This window comes from Zingiber officinale, chromosome 6A (genome assembly GCF_018446385.1).
Source record: "Zingiber officinale cultivar Zhangliang chromosome 6A, Zo_v1.1, whole genome shotgun sequence".
NCBI classification, from domain to species: domain Eukaryota; kingdom Viridiplantae; phylum Streptophyta; class Magnoliopsida; order Zingiberales; family Zingiberaceae; genus Zingiber; species Zingiber officinale.
In genome coordinates this window covers 136677296-136701238 of record NC_055997.1, presented here as the reverse complement: position 1 = coordinate 136701238, position 23943 = coordinate 136677296, and the positions used below count along the sequence as shown (strand labels likewise).

The window sequence follows — 23943 nt, the reverse complement described above, 5'->3', positions numbered from 1 at the left end:
GACTCAAAGTTCTCTGGTTGCACCATATATATAAACTCCTCTATGTCTCCATTAAGGAATGCAGTCTTTACGTCCATTTGATGTAGCTCTGATACCACTTGTAAGATCTAAGATCAAAAAGCTTTCAGATATCTCCACAATGACATGATATTGTCCACTTTGGGCCTAAGCCCTCATGAGTTTGCTCTTGGGCTCTACCCAAAAGGTCTTATGCCAATGGATCTTTTTCCTTATAAAGTCATGATCTTTCCCATGTGTTTTCAATATGAGACTATGTTTGCAATCTTACAACTCCAACAATCCCCCTTTAAACAAAGGACCACAAGACCCCCCCCCTTTAAGCATCGGTTCACTCTTGACCTGCTCAGGGTCTCCCCTCGAGCATCGGGTCACTAACCTGCTTAGGGCCTCCCTTACTTTGTTCAAGGTTTCACCCACATGGTTCGATCTTGGATCATGGCTCTAGCTCATGCTTCTTCCAACGATTAGTCCGGTGAAAAGCGACCTGACTCTGATACTACTTGTAAGATCTAAGATTGAAAAGCTTTCAGATATCTCCACAATGACATGATATTGTCCACTTTCGGCCTAAGCCCTCATGGGTTTGCTCTTGGCTCTACCCAAAAGGCCTCATGCCAATGGAGATATCTTTTTCCTTATAAAGCCATGATCTTTCCTATGTGTTTTCAACATGGGACTATGTTTGCAACCATAATGAGCTACAAGTGCCATGATTACCCTAAGGGAGTCTTTCTCGACACATGTGAGAAAGTCTCCTTGTAATCAATGCATTCTTTCTGAGTGAATCCCTTGGCAACAAGACGAGTCTTATACTTTTTGATATTACCCATTGAATCCCGCTTGATTTTAAATATCCATTTACAGCCAACGAGCTTCTTTCCTTCGGATAATTCGACAAGTTTCCAAACGTCATTGTCTGCCATAGACTTAAACTGTTCTTGCATTGCGTTAATCCACCTTTCAGGATTAGAGCATTGTTTGACTTCTTGAAAAGATGTAGGATCACTCTCCAACCCTATGTCAAAATCATGCTCTTAGAGATAAACATAATCACGAGAATTTGTGCTTCTCTGTTCCCTTGTGGATTGCCTTAAAGGCACTTGTGTTTGAGATGGTTGAGGTACTTGCTCATCAATATGAGGCAATACTTAAATTTTAGTGGCAGGTTCCTCCAATTGTATTGGAGATGTCATGGGAATATCTTGGTTCACTATGCTTACTGGATGTGTGATACTCATAATGTGCAATATGGTAACCATACAGCTATTGATCACACTAGTAGTAACCACAGGAGGATTGTCAAAGCATTACTCAAAAGATATTTTCCTGATTTTATTACTCCCACTGTCCTCAATGAACTTGGCATTTCCCGTTTCGAAGAAGGATCTATTAGAGAGATCATAAAATTTATACCCTCTTGACTTCTCAGAATATCCTACAAAATTACAGTTAACCGTTCTTGAGTCCAATTTCTTTTCATTAGGCTTATAAGGCCTAACTTCAGCTAGACAACCCCAGACGTGTAAGTGCTTAATGCTAGACTTCTTATTCGTCCACATCTCGAATGGGGTTTTAGTTACTGCTTTACTAGGTACTCTATTGAGTAGGTAAACTGTAGTCTTGAGTGCTTCACCCCACAAGTACTCTGATAGAGAAGTGAAAGTCATCATACTTCTTACCATGTCTTTTAGGATTCGATTACGACGCTCAACTACACCATTCTGACTGAGTGTACCAAGCATGGTATACTGAGGCACAATTTCATATTGAGCAAGGTAATTCGCAAAAGGTCCTGGACGTTGTTCACCTAATCCATCATGTTGACCGTAATATTCACCTCCACGGTCAGATCGGACAACTTTAATTTTCTTACCTAGTTGAAGTTTAACTTCGGCTTTAAAAATTTTGAACATGTCCAAAGATTACGATTTCTCATGAATAAGGTACAGATAGTCAAATCTGGAATAGTCGTCTATGAAACTAATAAAATATGTGTGTCCATTCCAAGATGTCTTAGGGAATAGCCCACAAATATCTGTATGTATTAGCTCCAAAACATCACTAGAACAGCTAGCCCCCTTATTCCTTTTGTTAGTGGTCTTCCCCTTGAGACACTCTATGCAGACATCAAAGTCTGACATGTCAAAGGAATCAAGAATTCCATGTGACACTAACCTTTCTAGGCGTTGTTTTGATATATGTCCTAAACGTCTATGCCACAACATGGAAGAATTCTCGTTAGTTAATTTACGTTTTGTACCTATACTATGCATTATCACGTTGTTAACTGTAGGAGTAAAGATGTTCAATTTATAAAGCTTATCAACCAAAGAATCATTGCCAACCAACACTGAATTAAAGAAAATAATAAAAATTTCATTTTTAAATGAACAAGAATAACCTGATTTGTCCAAACAAGAAATTGAAATTAAATTCTGTCGAAAAGACGGTACAATAAATATATTTTCTAAATCTAAAAAAATATTGGTTCCTAAACAAAGTCTAAAAACACCAATCGCCTCGACTTTAGCCTTCTTTCCATTTCCTGTATAGATATATCTTTCACCATCAAGCGGAAGTCGGCTCCTGAGACAACCTTGTATAGTGACGCTTATGAGAGTAGTAGCACCAGTATCTATCCACCAAGTGTCAGTGGGTACCATAGCTAAATTAACTTCTGAACTAATAAAATTTTGAAAAGTACTCCCGGAATCTGCAGTCTGCTTTCCTTTTCCTTTATTGATCCTCTTTCTCTTCTTGCTTGAACCTTGAGATCTAGATGCTAGGTGAGCACTTTCAGGTGTCTCTAGCCTCAGTCTCTTCCTTATATTTCCTTTTCTAGTATACCTCATGGTTACCAACTTCGTAAGAAGTATGGTAGTCTCGACCTTTTCATTTAAGGTGAATCGGTCTGCCAATTGGTCTAAGAAACTCCTAGCATCTCCTCCCTCAGTTATTAAGCTCTTTATTGGTGCCGGTATGGAAAGTTTCATGATACTCAAACACATGCGATTTGATTTCTCCCACAGTTGAAATTCAGTCCTCTGCTATATAGTGCTAGCACTGGTCAGAGGTGCGGGGCAATCATTCCTTAGTGCATAGCCTAAGTCTATGCAGCCTAAGACTACGGTTGCATATTCTTTCCATTCTGTAAAATTCGAACCAGTTAGTGTTAGGATGTTATTAATACTGACAATTACAGATTATACTGAAATTAAAGAGAGAAATTTATTTAAGCTCACGATTAAACTAAAGCTAAGAGCATACAAGTAATATAAAATTATGCAAATAAAATAAAATTTTAAAGGCATATAAATGGGCTCTTTATGAGATACCAAGTACAACATAATGTGTCTTCCTTTTGGCCGACACATTATTTGTTAGCGATACTCTCTAATATAACTCAAACTTTAATTGGCCACACAATGTGTCTTCCTTTGGGCTGACTCATTGTGCGCATAATATGATACTTTATATGAGTTATATTTTGGTACATAGTTTACAACAACCCTAATCGGCCACATAATATATCTTCCTTTTGGTCGACATATTTTGTGCATGACTTGAACAAAATAATATTTTGTTTTACAGTTGTAAGCTACCTTATGCATATATCTGGTATAAAAGTAACCTTCCTTTGGGCCGATTACTTTTAGCATAGATATACGTCTATCAACACAAAATGTACTAAACCTACCTAAGGTGTCTTCCTTTGGGCCGACACATTAGTTCAACTTAGTAGCACGTTGTATAGATAGACCCAAGAAAATAGTAGGAACTTAATTTGAAAATAAATTACTTAATCAGCCTTAACAAAATAAAATTAGGTATATTGATCGATTGATACCTTATGATAATCGATTAATGTGTTCCAATCGATTATCCTAATCTATCTAAAAGTTTATTTTATACGATTACGTAATTATATATAGAACTCTTTAAAGTTTCTCTTTAGTTATATAATTAAATAGTATTATTTAATACTATTTAAATATATTTTCAATAATGATTGATTGATTCCATAAAAGATAATGATAATATCCTTAAATAGGTATCAAATATATTATACTTGAAAAAATGTTCTTTCTAATATATATTAAATTTATAGCTTAAACAATAAATAATGTAATTGATTATTTGAATATGATTTTTTTCAGATTAAACTAAAAAAATTGTAGATAATAAATAAATAAATTTTCTACATCAATATATTTGTTTTGTATTATCAATGACAATTTGTTATGGATTACTGGTTCTTAATTAAGATAGCATTTGATGGATAATTTTATCAATGGAAGTTTTAGATTAACATTAGATTAAAGTATCTAAAACTTTTAGATTAATAAAATCAGTGGTAAACTTCAGCCTAAAACAAGTTCTTCTAGACTTTAAAATAATGAGGTTGATGTTATAAGAGCACCCACATTTGTATTAATATCTGTATTATAATATTTAAATGGTGTTATAAATAAATGTAAATGATTATTACAACACTCACATATTGTTAATGAGTAGATTTTTTATAAAAAAAAAAATAAGTAAATAAATTTTGGATATAAAAAATAAAAAATAAATAAATAGATAGTGGGACCCACACATAATTGTTAATGTTAAAATGAAGATAAGTGTATGTTAATAAAAGGAAGATATTAATATAATAGCACGTGGTATGGTATTTGAAGAGATGTCGTATATTAATATTCAAATATGAATGCCCTTAAATGTAAACGATAAATTTTTACTGTAGTTTTGAAATTAAACTACCTATATTAAATATGTTCAGATGGATAAATACAAATTTAAAAGGATTTTTTTGTTTGACCCAAGTAATTAATGCTATATTATCCATTACACAACAAGATTTGCAGCATTTTCTTCTTTGTAATTAATGATCTAGTTATCAATCTAACATGTTAATTAGTTTACTTTTAATTATTTCATTTGGCTTACTCATTTGTAGATTGTAGTACACATATGACATAAAGAGTTATTGCTTCAAACTTAATTCAAAATCAAATATTTATATTATAGATGAGAATTTTTAAGAAAAAAATAAAAATCCCTTTAATCAATTAAACTACCAATTCTTAATCTTGCTAAATCTAAAAAATGTTAATTATAATCAATATCACATTAATATATATACATAAATAATATGATGTTCAATGCCTATGGCGTGACCATGAGCGACGCACTCATATGGCATTGTTTGTTCGATTTCTTTATATTATTAAACTTCTTTTATACTCTCTCTTTCCGCCCTCTTATTCAAAACATATGGTTCGAATTTTGATCTCTCAACTTTTTCAAATCTAAAATTTCCTCGCTCTCTTTCGCTTGTTCTTTCACCGTTGTCTTCCGTCACACTCGCTGCTATCGACATGCAAAGCAAAGGCGCTTACGATAGAGAATAAATTTTTTAGTTAATTTAAATCCAACTCAATTGATTGGATAAACTTTGAATAAACTTTAATCTAGTTCAATTAGCTAATTCTAAATAAATTTTAATCTATTCAAAAATATGTGGCTTGACTTTTAATCTCTTGATTTTTTTTTCAAATCTAAATTTTCCTCATTCTCGCTTTTTCTTTTGCCACCGTTTTCCGTCACTATTGTTATTGCCGGCAAGTAAAGCAAAGGGCGATGGTGGCAGTAGAGGATAAACTTTTAATTAATTTAAATCCAACTCAATCTATTGAAACAAAAATATAGTTGATTGAAAGCATTCCAACTCTCAATACAGTTTGTAGTAAATTTTTGAGTTGATTCAACCATTCAGTCAACTGAGACTCACCCAATTGAATCTGCTAAGTATCCAATTGACATATTATTTCTTCATCAAAATTTCTTACACGCCATCACGGCGTCATCTCTTGATGTTGTTTCTTGAAAAATGAAATCCCCAAAGATTACATTTAATTATAAATCTCTCACCTAGCTTTTGATCTTCAACCCATGAGTCTACATCGATGTAGACTCGTGATATCACGATCGAGGCCTTTAGTCTCTCATATGCATCGAGTCTTCCAAGTTTATTCACGTCATCCTTTGTCTTAGCTTGCTTTCGAGTCCTCATTCTTATGTTTCAAAGGCACTAAACTAACAATCACTCTATGTTTCACATTCTAGAATTTTTCCTTGCTAGAAATTTCCAACCTGCATGCACACCGCTAACTAGACGGTATGAAGTAATCAACACAACTCAACCCCACTTAATCACAATTTCCATGCAACCAATCCTCTTAATCAAAACTTAACCACTTGAAGTATCATTGCAAAAACAGTTTTACTCGTATGAGTTTGTTGAGCTCTACATGCAACCTACTACTAACCTCCAACACACTCGATGCACATATTAAAAATGCAAAATAAATATATTTTTATAGTTTACTATTTCTATTACCTCTTGTAAATTTAATAGGAAACATTAGATGAACAAATTTTTATTTACAATATCAATTCCACAGTTTTAAACATCAGTTTTTTTTTATAACTTTGTTTGGGAAAAAATAACAAATTGTCTTTGGATATTCTTGGAATAAGATACATACGATTCTTAAAAAAAATAATGGCATTCAATATTTGTGGAAAACGTGCTAAAACTATTTCAAAACTTAAAACATGTGCATATTATTGCTACAAATGAACGTGAAATTTTGTTGAAATGTCAAAAGTTGATGTTATAACTTTCTTACTGAAAGATAAAAATAAGTTATTAACAGCCAAGTCCATAAAAGTACAATGTTCATGTTTTACATGCAAACTAGTGATTAAAATATCTTTTTTTCCAATTGTAAACATATATATAGATACTGCACTCATAATCGTTCATCCGTCTCACAATTCAGAAACACAGCAATTGTATATCCCAACTGATGCAGTCTCAGTGTAATAAATTTTATGATCCAAAATGTTGGACAATGTGGGGGATCAGCCTTTATACAAATATCCTAACTATATGCACAAGTTGAGTTCCAAGCTTCCACTTTCCCAAACGTTGCTTGGCCTTTTACTCTTCCTAATAAATTGATTGCATCCTCAATATAATCACTGCATCAATCTGCTACTCCACTAAAAACGCCGACAATTAGGTGTTGAGCGCACAAATGCTAACAAGAAAATTTTCAGTAAAAAGCTTAATAGAAGGGGGGAAAAGTACCACATTATGATGAAATAAAGATTATTTACCAGTATGAAATTTGACAGACAGCATTGTAGGTTGGAACTTGAATCCCCTGCCCAGGTCTCCAAAGAACAAAGAATGATTGTAGAGTTGCAACTTCCATACTTAGCAAATAAATTAGTTTTGGATGAAATTGGGACTGATAAAGCATGCCAGAACCAACACAAAAAAAAACGATCTGGCTGATCGTTTCTGTCAGTCATGTAGCATTTGCAGAGTCAGGAGTCTGGAAGACCTGAACTGGGATTTTGTGAAGGTTTAAGCTTCATTTGATCTCTCAAGGACTGAGGTGGCAGACGATCAGATTGCTTCTTATGAAGATCCCGTAAATTGCCGTGTCTCAGCCTACCAAACTGAGTGCTGAGTATGTCAGTTTTTGATGTCTTTCTTTCCCAAACTTTCAGTGAGCCTTGCTGCATTCCAGCTAAAAGATTGAGCTTTTGTTCATGGTAGGTAGTCCCGCTGAGATATATATCAGTTTTGCATTTTGACAAACTAGTGAAACCATCAGGATCACTAACATGCTGCGTTGATTGGCTGAATGGAATAGCACCATTGCCACCAGTCAGAGGCGTAGATGCACCTGAGGTGGCTATAGGACTTGAAATAGGAGATGGAGACATCCTTCCCCTCGCATGGCATGGAGATCTGGAATTCAAGTGAGGGCTTCCCATTGGAGAGACAGGACAAGATAAGTATCTGATAGGAACATCACTGCAAATCGAAAAGATAATCAGTCAGATAGTTAAAGAAAAAACTGGCTCCCATTGGGCTGCAATTTTGTTAGGCACTGCATGTGATTGATAGGAACAAGGACCAGAGTGCTAAAAGTATGCTTAACCACGTGTAGTGGTGTATTGGCCAAAAAAAAGTCTTAACAATATTGCATATGCATTTCAATAAATGCATTATTAGAAAGTTTTAAAATGTTTAATTTGTAAGATCAGGTCCAACAAAGTAACTGATAGCTCATTTGCGCGTATAGATGCTATTCGTTTAGCTGATTTTGGTTGTTCATAATAAGATGAGATGAGAGGTAAAACATTGCATATTATCTCAAGAAAAAAAAAGCATAACCCATTTTGCAATTACTATTCCAACAGTAAAAGAATGAGGATGCTATAGAAATTGAAAGAGTTTCAAACATAACATTTCATGTTTATCTCCAAATCATGTCCAAAGTTGAACCACACAGAATGCTGACCAAGCCATTCGTGTATTAAATTGATAGAGGAAACAACAAACAGATAAATAAAACCATAACTCTACAAAGGCAAAAAGAAAAAGTGATTTACCTTGTTGCTATAGTAGGTATTCCACCTCTTATGTGATTGATTGACATTCCTTCCATGTCCAGAGAAGACAAATTTTTCACATGGCCAGTTATCTGAAGTTTTATTAATAGCAGCATGAAAATTAAAGCACATAATAAGCATCAGAAAATATCAGGATCAAAGCAGATGAAAAATGAAGTAATAAAAGAGAAATATGGAGAAGAAAGCACAACAGGCTTAAAATAATTCCTATAAAAGCTACAAAGATTATATAACTAGACCTAGATTTTAGATTCATTATCTTTCAAGTTCTATAGATGTGCATCGCTCTGGAATATCAACATGTATTTAACCAAGTGTTTCTTAGTTCTCAGAGACGTGAGATTGGTTCTGTGCAAAACCTTGAACTGAGATTTCCTTTTCATTTATTATTTCATGTCTCGACAAAAATGGAAGTTCATCATTTAACTACTGCATAAAAAATTGTAACTTGAAAATTTCACAGGAAAAGTAGACAAACTAATGCAGCTTTATAAAGTTGCACATTATTTATGTGGAGCTATAATTCTTCCTAGTCTATTGACATGTCAATAGTTCAAGATAGAACCATGTGCCTCAATTGATCATTTGGTCTTATGGGGTTGTATGCCTTAGTGATCCCATAAGAGAGGAGAAAGAGCAAAAAAACTTATTATTGTGGATGATTAGGGAAATATAATGACGTTTCTTTTTTAAGCTTTTACAATAACCTGGTCATATTAAGTCTTGGAAAAATAGATTAGGCATATTTTAAATATTAAAAGTAGAAACAAAAAATGTGAAGTTTTGACATGTTAAAATTTGAACTAATTTTACTGAACTAGTTTAATTTTTACCAGTTCAACTTTATTAGCATCACATTTATTAATAAAGGAAAAAAAACACTGCAAATAAACCACTCTCAGAAAGCAATTCACCTTTATATTTGCTCCACTTGAAATGCCATCTAGCCATTCTAAAGGTTCAGAACAAATTGGGGATTTCTCAATTGATGATGCATTTTTCACAAATGGATGCTGCAAAAGCTCAGAAGCTGTAGGACGGTTAGATGGCTCACGCTGAAGACAATGCCTTATAAAATCCTTGCCATCATCAGAGAGGTGATCAGGGATTCTTGGGAGCTCTTTACTGTTTCCAATTTTGAACATTGCTGCAATCTATAAAACAAACAAGTGATAAATATTGCAAAGAAAACAAAACAGAATCAATACTTGGCCATGCATTATAAATGAAATAAAATCTTTATATAATTACATAACTCATATCAAGTGCATCTCAAGGAAACTATTCTCGAATTAGTACAAGCTAAGGGCGAGGTCACCTAAGAAAATTAATTACTGCAACGGACTTCCTGTTATGTTAGTTGCCGCTGGGTTCAGTGATTAGTGTAACTGGTGATACCATGTTGAGCAAATAACTAACTCCTTTCAAAGATGTGGAACAAACTAAGATTGACAAACAACTCAACCACAAATGGATATGAATCAAGAGCATTGGCATGTCATGCAAAAGGTGAACTAGTTATTCACCCAAGGTTTGAAATTTCATTCATTGGGTTCAATTCCCTGGCCAGAACGAACAATGAGGAAGGAATTGAAGAGAAGAACAAGAAGATTGGGGAAGGAGAAGAAAGAAGACAAGAGCTAGCACTATCCAACCATGATCTCATTGCAGTCGCCTCATGGAAGCTCATGCCTTGTTGCTGTCAATTGGAGCAAGTTTCATTATCTCAGACAGGTTCTGCATGTCGAATGGTGGCAGAATAAGATGTTCGGCATGTGCCAAATTGCACAAAAAAAAATTATAAACCATGTGATCAACCATCACAAATTTTCTCAAAATTAATGTGTTGATGATAGAGAGTAATTAGATCTATGGTCCTCACTTTAAAAAAGTATGACAGTGACTTATTTGTGTATGTTCTTAAATATAAAAGGTTCATGCAAGGAAACTAGTAATAGATATGCTTTCTGGATTTCATATCAGTGCATTAGAAATATCCAAGCATCACTCTAAACAAGTTACATGCTCTCAAAGATCAGGTAACAACCCCTTCATATTGACTCCAAGGTGGTTTTGATGTAGCCATCTCCAAGACAGTACACCCTAGACTCCAAATATCCACCGCAAGGTTACATCCATTTGAATTCTTGATGACCTAACCGAACAATCATAATACGAATTAATTTAGATGTATGATTGAAAAAAAAATATTGGAGAAAATAATACCTCTGGAGCCATCCAATATGGGCTTCCCTTGAATGATAAGGGACATGATTGTCCAGTAATTTAATTTAGATGTATGATTGAAAAAAAATATATTGGAGAAAATAATACCTCTGGAGCCATCCAATATGGGCTTCCCTTGAATGATAAGGGACATGATTGTCCAGTAATCTGACAAGCACAACATTAGGTGATCAATATTGGGTTCAGACAGAGAAAAAAGCCTTATTTTTCTGATTTCAGAATAGATTTTAGGAAATAGTTTTATGTACTAAGCCATGTACAAAATAATTTAAATATCAAATTCACAAAAGCATTGGAAAAATGAGAATACATTTCAAATTTGGTGTAATGATCTTGTGGAATTCTAGTGAACTGATGGAAATAAAGGTTGACGCATATTCTTATCTTACGGTATACCAAAATTCAGCTGCAGTTGACTTGATCAAACCATTGTACTCTGATAGCAGACTTTCAAAGTATACATAGACATACTTATTATCTCTGGAAAAAGAATATTAATCATGAATTATTAAACAATCTTAGTTTCATATAGTTATAAGTTGGGTCAACAACAATAACAACTAAGCAATTATCTCACTAAGTGGAGTCAACTATATGAATTTTTCTATGTTATTAGGTTCATCTACTATATTATCATCTATATTTAAATAAATTTTATTTTATCTTATCGTTGTTAACCAAGTTTTTTTTTATTTTACTCTTCCTCGATTAGTGTGTATTTGACATGGTCTAACATTGTTTATCTAGGACATTTATTGATCGTCTAAATGCATTTTCATACAATCTTAAATGCGAGTCTCTCTCATAGTTTTCCCTCAATAGATACAATCTTAACTTTCTTTATGCTATCATTTCTTATCCTATCAATTTTCATATATTCACACATCCACCTTAACATTCTCATCTCTACGATTCTCATCTTTTGCTCGTGTGCTCAATTCATAGCTCAACATTCAATTGCATATAAAATAGTAAATCTAACCGTCGTTTTAGAGATTTAGAGGGTATATTACGATCATAAAAAAAACCTAACGTCCTTTATTTCAACCAACTTACAGGTATCCTATGTAAAATATCACTAACAACCTCTCCATCCTTTGCAAAAATAAATCTACATACTTAAAACTCTCAGTTACATGTGGCGAGGTAACTTGTCATCTTCTATTTTAATAATTGCCTTACTTCATCTACTACTACTAAATTTAAATTTCATATGTTGTCTTTACACTACCAAGTCAAAACCTTTTAGTATTAGTATTTCCTATCAAGATTTGAGTTTAGTATTTACTTCTTCACGTGTCACATCGACCAAAATAATATCATCGGCAAAAAATATGCACTATGCACTATGCACTATGATAACACGTCTTAGATATGTTCAATAAGTTTATTCATGGCCAATGTAAAAAGATAAGGACTTAAAATTGATTATTGATGTAACCTTAACTTTATAGGAAATATTTTGATTAATTAGAGTATTCGCTCTTATAATTCATACATATTCTTAATTATATTTCTTTCCTAGAATTCTTCACATAATTTCCCTCGGGACTGTCATAAATTTTCTAGGTCAATAAATATCACGGGTAAATCTTGTTTCTTTTCTTGATACTCTTTGAAAAGATATATAACTTTTATCGTCGACCTTTAAGGCATTAATCCAAATTGATTTTTGATCACCTTAATCTCCTTTTTAATCATTAATCTATCATTATTTCCTAAAGTTTCATAGTATGCGCCATTAGCTTAATACCACTATAATTCACATAATTTTTACATTTCCTTAGTTTTTATACAAAGAACTAGAGTACTTAACCTCTATTAATCAAGCATTTTCTTCATTTTTAATATTAGGTTGAATAATTCATAAGTCATTCAATACGTTGTTTCCATAAGCACTTCCATATCTTTATTAGAATAGCATCCATTACAACATACTATTTTTCCATTTTGTATCCCATTAACGTCTATTCTACTTTTGGAATTTAAATTCTCCAATAAAAAATTAAATTTATATACTCCTTTAACCTACTTAAATTTCGTAAGCTAAGTTAGTCACCTAAACCTTAGTAAAAAGTTGATGAAAATATCATTTCCATCGCTCCTTTATTTCCTCATCCTCCAACTAATACCCTATTTGATTCATCTTTAATGCATCTTATTTAGGTAATATCCTTTCTTTTCTCTTGCTTTAGCTATTTTATAGCTATCACTTACCCTTTCTTTTATGTCAAGATGTTGTTACAAGCGGTTGAAAGCTTTATTATTGACTTTACTCACTACCATTTTTCTCTTACTATTGTATACGTTTTAAAGTTTTATTTGTTCTTGCAAATGCACAGTAACTTATAGGCAATTCATTTTTTTTTATCACTTTCTCCTATACTTTTCTATTTCACCATCAAGATTCTTTATTTAGTGATGTGCATCCTCTTGACTTGTCAAGTACACTCTTGGCCACTGTTTTCAAATTTGATGCCATCATATTTAAGTCGTCATGTAATTCTCCTAAAATTTGAGGAGAATCAGTATATTCACATTATTCCAAGGTTAAAAATTTCAATCCGATTCAAAATGTCACCAGAGACCGTATTTCAGAACAATATCATTCTATTTCAGTTATCTGTTAATGACTCCAAAAAGGAGGTGGAGGAAGAGTACAAGGTAGAGGAGGCAGGTGAGGTAGAGTAAGAGGAAGAAGTGCATCAGAACCCAATTTTCTTCAGCGAATTCCTCATGATGTCTTCGTGGTCACCAAAAAAGAACACAGAAACACAATGTTATTGGGGCATCACTCACAGAAGAAGAGATGTACCAAAAGGTCTTAAACCCTAGTTTGCTTTAACAAAGTGCTTCTCATAGCCTCTAGCATCTCGCCACTTGCGAAGGAAGAAGGCAGAGAAGCAAAGTGTTGTCGGGGCATCGCTCATAAAGAAAGAAGGGTACTATAATCCTAGTGGTTTCGGCAGTGTGTTTCTCATAGATACAGTGTTGACAGGGGGTATCATCCATTCTCGTATATTAGTTGGCGAGCAAAGTGAAAATTTTCACCTGTGCTATAAAACTATTTTCATAGGGCAAGGGATGTAAGAAACAAATTCAACTAGGCAAACTAGCATGGAGGACCATTGAATAATTTAATTTTCATAGCATGTACAATAAGTTCCAAAGCTGAGAAAGATTGATACATATGAATCACACATAATACCCATAAGCTTAATCTTTAGAAGATTATTCTCCACTAACCTGCTCAGTAAATTGTCTCAGAAGTACTATTCTAATATTAGTCTGGTAAATCATATGAACGAAAATATTTGGCATCAATAGCGAATAGAAAAGCCCTACAGGAACAACTCAAAGAGCTAAAACAGCACTGAATTGTGAAATAAAGAAAGTGTACACAGTTAGTTTGAAAAAAGCATGCTAGATATGTGAGATAAGCATTATAAAATTTTGTCCAAACAGATTTTCCAAATCACATTATATGAATTGTGAACTGTAAACATAAACATTGTGTATACAGTTTCACTATAAAATAACATGAAAGATGTGTGGTATGAGCATGACAACATTTCAAACAAACTGATTTTGAAGCACATATTGTGTTGGAATGACTAGTCAAGTAATATGAATAAACATATACTATTCCTAGAACCTTAATCTTTGAAGATGTTTCTCTCCACTCACCCACTCAATATTTTATCCTAATGTACAATTTAAAATTAGTTTCACAAATCATTCGGATCAAACCAAGTGGCACTTGTGAATAAATTGCCAAAATACCACCCAAAGGAACAACTCGTAGCTAAAAAACCTAGAAATTTTCAGAAAAAAAGAAGTATGATACATTTAATTTCACAAGAAAAAAATGCAAGAATATTGAGATTGGAAAACTTTTCTCCCAAATACAAATTCTGAAGCCCATATTGCATTAGAAAGTCTAGTCATAGTATGCCAGGGTACAAGGATATAATTGCCCAAAAAGTGTTTGCTTTATTTTAAAAGAGATAAAAGCATACATGTTTTGCCATTCCAAAATCTGCAAGCTTAACACGGCCATTTGGATCTACCAATATATTTGCACCTTTAATGTCCCTGCAGAAAGAAATCCAGGTTTACACATCATTTCCTAAGAGTCAGATCACTCAAAAGAAATACTTCTTTGTAATACCTATGAACAGTATTTTTAGCATGCAAATATGCTAGTCCAGAAAGAATTTGCTGAGTATAGCTCCGAATTGCTGGCTCACCAAATTGGCCATAATCCTGAAGGAGTTTATGTATTGAACCGCCGGAAACATATTCGAGGTAAATGTAAAGTTTGTCATCAATCTGTTTGAAGAAAATATATAAATATATATAAGAATCAAACCACAGATATATGACAGAAATATATTGTTGTTTACTAGGAATAGTGGAGAGAAACACAAAATACTATAGATAGTTATATCTTCAGGTCAAATTCTATTGAGACCCTAATACTATTGAGCTCAGCAGTTAGCCATAGTATATTTCTTCGTCAATAGTGTACGTAGGTTACCTTCATCTACATGTGAATATAACCAATGTAGATATATTAATGTGCCTTTCCCACTGAATTGCAAACCAAGAGATGGGATATAAATATCAACAGGTCCATGGTGACTACCAAACTTCTAAACTGGATCTTTAGCAAGCAATTCAAAGTAGATCTAGGGGGTTATAAAGCTTCCTAAAAAAACAAATAATATACAAGTATTGTGTAGCTTCTTGGGGTAAGACTTTCTAGGTATCTTCAGGACAGAGACATTTGTGTCAAATAAATTTTGTCCTCCAAAATGAAAGTAGTTTAGATTGTTAGGCATGCAAGCATGCTCATATTCACTATTCTTTAAAATTTAAAAGAAAAGCATGTTCAACCATAAAGTTCAGGTATCACTGAAAGCAATGAAAATTGATATCTCACTGAAAGATATGTTTATTAAATATTTGGTTGTTAATGGTCAGATAAGAAATCATTTATATTTATAGACTAAACTAGTAGTATTGACAAGCCAAGCCACATGTGACATGTCCTGCCCCATCACATTATTAGTCGTGACTAGTGCCAATAAATTGAACAAGACATGTTAAACAAGATCTCAGATCAGTTTGGGCAGCGGGAGCTTGACCTACAGACCATCCCCAAGAGGTTTCATAGCATTCCAAGCTGCATCTCTATCATTCTAGCATTTTCTAAAATACCCAAAAATTCTTCTCTAATCTTGTAGAATACTCTAAATAAGTGCAATATGAGAGCTTCTAGGATTCTCCATTAAATATTCCTTCAAAAATGTTCTAGAGACTTAATCTCTACCGTAAGCTTCTTTAAATTTTAGTTGTTCATTCTTAGATTAAATAGTATAATCAGATTAGCTACCTTTATTTGTACATCATCTAAATACCTTTCCTTCCCAAAAAATTTTCTGAGTTCTTTGCTTGTTTGAGTTAGGCTTATTTAGTAGCATACAAGGAAGAGCATCTAAGTGATGCACAATGCTAGTATCTAAGGATTCAGCACATGATAAGTGGTATCGTAGCCAAGTTATCGTCATGTCAAGCGTCGCTGAGCAATCAAAGAGTTGCAAGGAAGACAACTCCTAGCAATCAAAGAACTGCAAGGACAAGTCATGAAGCATTATCACTGTCTCTAATGCCCATCTAGCTAAGTTGGAGTTGGCCTTTGGTGACTTCCAAAAGAAGTAACTTGACCTCACGGCAATTCAGGAGGAAATAAGTGGGGAGCTACAGGGGGCTCTTAGTGCTACTCCAGAAAAGTTGCATAAGTGGGACTGTGCTTTAGAAGCCATGATTGAAGCATTGAGATTTTAAGTGTGTGAACTCGAGGGGTAAGTTTAGAGCATATCAGGCAAACATGGAACAAGGAGGGACCATTGCCCAAACACTGGCAAGGGTGGACTTGCCAAAGCCGATGGTCTATGTCAGCAGGAAGCATGTTGCCAAAGACATCGATAACTTCCTTTGGGGCATTGAGCAATACTTGGAGCACAAGGTGGTTGGATGACCCCACTAAGGTACACACTGCAACAACGTATACAAGTGTCATTGCAATGACATAGTAGAGGTGAAGGTGTGATGATGTAAGGCATGGGGGCACCAACATCAATATTTAGAGGGACTTTGTTACGGAGGTCAAACAATAGTTCTACTCGAGTATACCGAGGATGAGGCGCAGGCAAAGTTACGTCACCTCACTCATAAGGGGGAAGTATGCACTACCAAGAGTTTCAAGAGCCAATGCTTAAAGTGCCTCAAATGAATGACAAAGATGCCTTATTCGCCTTCATGGACAAGCTGAAGGGGTGGGCCCAAATAGAGTTGCAACATAGGAGAGTGAAAACTCTTTCTCAAGCCATTGTCGCCACCGAGTCACTCATCGAGTTCAAGAAATCGACTTCTTAAAACTCAACAACCAATCTGGAAAGAATCAAATATCTAACGAGGATAATTCCAAAAAGTCACACTTCAAGGGCAATCTATCTAAAAAAAATTGATAAACAAAGCATTAAGTGCTTCGTTTATGAGGGACCACATTGGGCAAGGGAGTGCCCAAAACGATGTAAACTCTCAGCCATCATTTAAAAAGAAGAAGAACATGGGAATAAGACATTACAATTGGGGGCTCTATGCCAATTGAGTGTCATAAAAATCGAAGCCTTTGACCAAGATGAAGGAATGATATTTGTGGAAGCTGAAATATTAGGGCATAGACTCATTACCTTAGTTGACACTGGGCCATCTGAGATATTCCTCACCAAGGATGTAGCAGACAAATTAAGCCTAAAACCACACAAAGAGGGGATGCTTGAAAACAATTAATTCAAAAAAGTCACAATCATTGTGTGGTGTCAAGGTAAGGAGACCTATTCTCATGCACGATTATGAAATGGTTATTGGAGTTTCCTTCTTAGAGTGCTCGACCCAAAACATCAATGTGCAGTGCCAATCAAGTGACAGATTGGTCCTGTTATAAAGTTATCATGTAACTTATAGAAGGATTGCAGAATAGTGAAGTTACCTTTGTGGCTACACTCAAAACTCATGATATGGACCCAGCAATATCTCATTCCCCAAGAGGTGTGCAGTGCAGAAGAATTTAAGGACATCATACCTCTAGAATTACCAAGAAACTACTCTCGAAGCATGAAGTGGACATGCCATTGAAGTCATTCCAAAAGCTAAGCCCCTAACCCGAGCTCCATATCGAATGCCATCCCCAAAACTTAAAGAAATGCGAGGGCAATTGAAAGATGTGAGCTTCATCAGAGCATCCAAGGCATCCTATGGAACATCAGTGCTACTCCAAAGGAAATCTGATGGATCGCTTCATAGACTATCAGACTCTTAACAAGCTAAAAGTCAAGAACAACTACTGTATCCTACTCATTGCAAACTTGTTTGATGAACTTAGCACTGGAACTTACTTCTCAGAACTGGACTTGAGGTCGGAATATTTGCAAGTGTGGATAGTTGAGGAGGACATTGCGAAAACAGAATGTAGTACCTGCTATGGTTCTTTCAAATTCTTGGTGATGCCCTTTAGCCTCACCAATGCCCTCAAATTCTTGTGGTTGTATGCCTTGATGATATTGTTAAATATAATCGCATGCTCAAAGAACATGTACAGCATCTCTCTAGTCCTTGAGGTATTTTAGCCAATGGACTATATGTGAAGGAAAAGTGTGCATTCACACAACTATAGGTATCCTTTTGGGAGTTGGGCAAGGTTGCATCTGCATGGATGAAAGCAAAGTGCGAGCCATCCGACAATAAGAGCCCAAAAAATCACTAAGTTGTGGTCTTTCTTGGGGTTAACTAACTTCTATCGACACTTTGTCAAAGGATATTCTCATATTACTACTCTTTTTACCTGACTTATTTAAGAAGGGCAAAGTTTGGGATGGGGATAAGCCTTCAAAAACTTAAAGAATGTCATGACAAAGGAATTTGGTCTTCACACTTCTAGTTTATACCAAGCCATTTAAAGTGCAACCCGATGCATTGCACTAAACCATTGACAGAGTACTCATTCAAGAGGGACATCCTATAGCTTTTGAAAGTCAAAAGCTAAATGACACCAAAAGACAATACACCATTCAAGAAAAGGATAAGACAGTTGTAGTCCATTGTTTGCAACTTTAAAGGCATTATTTACGTGGGTCAAAATTTGTGATCATCGAATAATGTAGCCATGAGCTATTTTCAAACTCAAAAGAAATTATCACCCAAGCAAGCAAGATGGCAGTATTTCCTTGTCGAATTCAATTATGAGATCCAGTACAACCCGCCAGGATTGGTTAACTTAGTGGCAAATGTACTATGTAGGAAGGTTGAACTTGTTGTCATCTCACATGCTCAAGGAATTCTAGTGGATCGCATCAAGAAAGAAATGACTCATGACCCTCAAGCTACAACCATCCTAGCCAAAGTAAGTCACATACATGTGCCCACTCATGAGGGATTGTGACAAGAAATACTTGAAGGTTATCACGACTCCATGTGCGTGAGGCATCCTTGTGTTTAGCGCACACTCTCACTCTTCGAAAAGCACTACTATTGGCCACATCAACAGAAAGATGTGGAGTCTTTTGTAAAGGCATGTCTTGTGTGTCAACAAGATAAAGGAGAACCATATGCACTAAAGGGACTTCTCCAACACCTTGGCAAAGCATCTCAATAGACGTCATCATTGGGCTTCCTCCATCAGATGGGTGCGGGAGTATTATTGTCATGCTAGATAGGTTTTCAGAGTACGAAACTTTCAACCCAACACCAAAGAATTGCACAGTCAAGACTCTTGCTTACAACAAATTTTGAACTGAACAATATAGCTCCTTAGATCAAACTTGAGTTTCTCTACAAATATGCACCACCAGACAATGGACAAGCAGGCAAGCAGGCAATATCTTACTCGAGGCATACCTTCGGCACTTCATAAGCATCAACCAACGAGATTGGGTGAAACTCCTTGACCTTGCCCAATTCTCCTTCAACTTGCAAGTAAATGAGTCAACAAGGAGCTCATTCGAGCTTATCTCGAGCCACCAACCCACAACACCACAAGGCAATGCCGCCAGATATTTTAAATTTGCTAAGAGATAGTAAGAACAAGTGGGCATCGAAAACTTATATTTGCATAAGGCAACAAAATACATGAAGAAGTGGGCTAAGAGGAGGATTCCGACAAGTTCAGAGTTGGAGACCTTGAGTTAGTCAAGATATACAATCAACAAAAACACAAGGGACACCACAAAGGTATAATTTGAAGATACGAGGGATCATTATGCATTGTGGGACAAGTGGGCAAAATGGCATACAAACTTGAGTTGCCACCAAAACTTAAGAATTCCACCCAGTTTTCTATGCAAGTGTCCTTAAGCCATATCATGAAGACATGGAGAACCAAACAGAAACATATCGAAAATAGCGCCTTTAAGAGTGAAGATATCACACAACCAAGAGGTGCAAATCATCTCAGGCGATCAGGTTATCCGAAGGAAACATCACTTACAAGCCAACAATATCTTATAAAGTGAAGAGGATTTCTAGATAGCGAAGCTAGTTGGACACTCCAAGGGACTTTGACAATTCAAGGACCAGATTGATCTATTCTATAAGAGCAATGAGGATATTTCAAGCATAGGGGTGGAAGGATGGCACGGTCCGTGATATCCAAGATGTTTTGGAACATTCCAAGTTGTATCTCCATCATTTTAGAATTTTCTATAATACCAAAAGATTCTTCTCTAATCTTATAAAACACTCTAGATAAGTGTAGGAGAGCTTCTAGATTTCTCATTAGAAACAGCTTCAAGTGTTTTGGAGACTTAATTTCCATTATAGGATTCCTTAAATCTTGTCATTCATTCCTAGATGGAATTTAAGTAAAATAGCTTTCCTCCCTTCCCAAGCTTTTTTAGGTCTTTTGCTTGTTTGAGTTAGGCTTACATAGCATCATACAAGAACAGTGTCTAAGTATTGCACAGCGCTAGTATCTAAAGATTTCAGCATATGACACCAAGCTTGGCCATGCTAAGCATGGCACGAACTTGAGATCGGCATGAAATTTGCAAAAATACGGCTTGATCTTTCAAAAACCAACTAATTTGGGGCATTTAGTCAAATTAAAACTCAAATTACCAAATTAACCTAACAATTTCTAAGAAAAATAAATTTTCCTTAAATAACCCAATCTCACTCCTTATCCCTCATCTAAACAACTAAGATTCCGATTCTCAGTCTCTCAATTTCCATTCTCTTGTTACAAATTTGATATGTAATATTCTTGTATAAATTTGAGATATAATATTTATGTTGTAATAAATTGAATGTATTATATTAAAGTGAAGATATAATCTTGTAATTATGTAGATAATAAATTTTTAATAAATAATTTTTCTATATTAAAAAGTCATAATATTTACTTTTTGTTTGTATTATTATTTTCTCTTTTTTTTTATAGAATTTTTAGTTAAAAATAGTTTAATAATATATTCATGCTATGAGCACGCATCAACAAGAGCAAGGGTTGCTAGAAATTTCATGGGCCTCATGGGCCGATATGAATATGTGCATAACCCATTATAGTTAGACTAGAGATATCCAATCAGTCCTTCAATTTAAAATGGCAACTAAAGTTGATTTAAATTGATAAGAAAATTGTGAATATTTAGTCTAATAGTCAAAATCTCAATTTAGACATCAACTCCCAAAAAGACACTAACAAAGTGTTGCATAATGTGATGGGAAAATTTCATTTTACTCTATATCTTGTAAATTTTCAAAATATCTCCAAGATTTACAAAATTATAAAATGCACCCCCAATCCACCACCACTACACATAAACACAGTTTCCAATCTCATCTCATCATTTTAGCCCTCAATCACAACCATTGCCAATTAAGTTAATAGAATAACATATGTATTTTCAACCCAAATGAAGTGATGTGTTTGCCATGGCATGATTCATTAAATGCCAGTTTTAATATCAAAAATAAAACACAAAATAGCACATATATCAAGCAATGAATAATTGAACACCCAAAAGGCTAATATGCTTAGCAAGAGTTTTGACAGAGATAAAATAGTGTGTCATAATTGAGTATCCAAAAAGGTAAAATGCCTAACATTAGTTGAGAGAGATGGACTATTGTGTATCACTGTGTTTACATGAGTCAACCATAACACCCTAAATACCTAGAATGGGGTAGTTTGATATACAACATATAATTATAACTCTAATAACCTAATAACTTGTATATGTATTATTTATGCTTAGCTTGCGGCACAAGAGTTGTACAAATTAATTTGGAGAAGAAATAATTTTTTTAAATGTTTTACAAGAGCTATAAACCTTTTAAAAGATTTAGCAAATAAAACAACAATTTAGTGCACTGCATAGTCAAATTTCCTTAATACTCACTCTACGTATCCAAATTTCATATTTATCAAAATATATACTTATTTTCTATTATAACCCTCTTTTATCAGTAGTGGATTGTTTCTAACTCATCGATTGTTATGTATCTAATTGACTATCACAGTTAATTCATGAATGTTTTGTGCTCTATCTATGGACTCTAATAAGTTGTATCAGTGGACAACAAAAATATTTTCTATCGGCCTATAACAAATCTAGACTAGCAATCGACTAATCTTGGCATTTATGTCAACAACAACAACCACCAAACCAGATCCTACTAAGTGAGGTCGGCTAAATAGATTCTTCTACGTCATTGGACTCGATCCCCTACTACATCATCATATATATTTAAATAAATTTTATTTCATTTTATTATTACTAACCAAGTCATTTTTGGTTTTCCTCATTTGATGTGCATATTTGTTATAGTTTCACATCGCTTAACTCGAACATTTATTGGTCGTCATGTTCATATCATCTTAAACGTGTTTCTAGAACCCCGACTTTTTCTCTAATATTTTCATTTCTTATCTTGTTCATCCTTGTATATCCACACATTCACCTTAACATCTTCATCTCAACAACTCTCAAGCTCATATGTTCGAGTCATAATCCAACATTCAACTTCATATAACATAACAGGTCTAACTATCATTTTGTAGAACTTCCCTTTAAGTTTTAAATGTAGTTTATAATCACATAGAACATCCAATGCTCTCCTCCATTCCAATCATTCTATTTATATTCTATGTAAGACATCTCTTTCAATCCGTCCATCCTTTTGCAAAAAATATTCTAAATTCTTAAAGCCCTCGGTTTTAGAAAACTCGTCATCTCTTATCTTAATAATTGTCTCATTATATCTAATATTGTTAAACTTAAATTCCATATATTATATTTTTACTCTACTGAGCCTAAAATCTTTCACTTACCGTGTTTCCCACCAAAATTCGAGTTTTGCATTTACTCTTTCATGCGTCTCATCTAACAAAACAATATCATCTACAAACAACATATACCATGGTACCATGTATTGGATGTGTCCAATGAGTTCATGATTAGTGTAAAAAAATAGGAACTTAGATATGATCCTGATATAACTCTACCTTTATGGGAAATAATTCGGTTAATCCACCTGAATTCTTCACTATTGTCATATATATCCTTAATTAATTCAATATATGCTACACTAACACTTCTCTTTTCTAAAATTATCCATATAATTTCTCTTGTGGCTATATCATAAGCTTTTTCTAGATTTACAATTATCATGTGTAGATCTTGCTTTTGTTCTCAATATTTTTCAATTAACTTGTATTGTCGACCTTCCAGACATGAATTCAAACTAATTTTCAATCACTGTGGTCTCCTTCCTTAATATTTTTTATTACTCATTTTTAAAATTTCATGGTATGACTCATTAGTTTAATTCCCTTATAATTTGCACAATTTTGTACGTCTCATTTATTCTTATACAAGAAAACTAGAGTACTTATCCTCCATCGATTAAATATTTTTTTAGTTTTCAATATCAAGTTAAATAACTTTGTAAACCATAAAATACCTTGTTTCCCTATGCACTTTCATACTTCTATTGGAATATCATCTCGTCCCACTACTTTTTCATTTTACATCCTATTTAAAGCTTGTTCTACTTCTAAAATTGAATTATATGATAAAAATTTAAATTTTTATACTCATTTAACTTATTTAA

At 34.2% G+C, this 23943-nt stretch overlaps 1 protein-coding gene across 6 annotated transcripts in view; it reads right to left on the bottom strand.

Moving 5' to 3' along the window:
• Positions 1-6675: 6675 nt before the first annotated feature.
• The window catches only part of LOC121998260 (mitogen-activated protein kinase kinase kinase YODA-like), a 31331-nt gene continuing 14063 nt past the window's right edge, over positions 6676-23943 (bottom strand). For 2 of the 6 annotated variants that reach the window (XM_042553094.1, XM_042553090.1), the window contains exons 6-13: positions 14939-15099; positions 14787-14862; positions 10855-10914; positions 10568-10675; positions 9435-9674; positions 8500-8591; positions 7210-7918; positions 6676-7092 (exon numbers count right to left, since the gene is read on the bottom strand). In XM_042553094.1, the coding sequence (XP_042409028.1) occupies positions 7423-7918; positions 8500-8591; positions 9435-9674; positions 10568-10675; positions 10855-10914; positions 14787-14862; positions 14939-15099 (1233 nt within the window). In that variant the 3' untranslated portion in view covers positions 6676-7092; positions 7210-7422. Of the gene's footprint in view, positions 7131-7209; positions 7919-8499; positions 8592-9434; positions 9675-10567; positions 10676-10746; positions 10807-10854; positions 10915-14786; positions 14863-14938; positions 15100-23943 lie in introns of all 6 variants that reach the window. The other 4 variants (XM_042553092.1, XM_042553093.1, XM_042553095.1 and 1 more) reach the window with 4 other exon arrangements.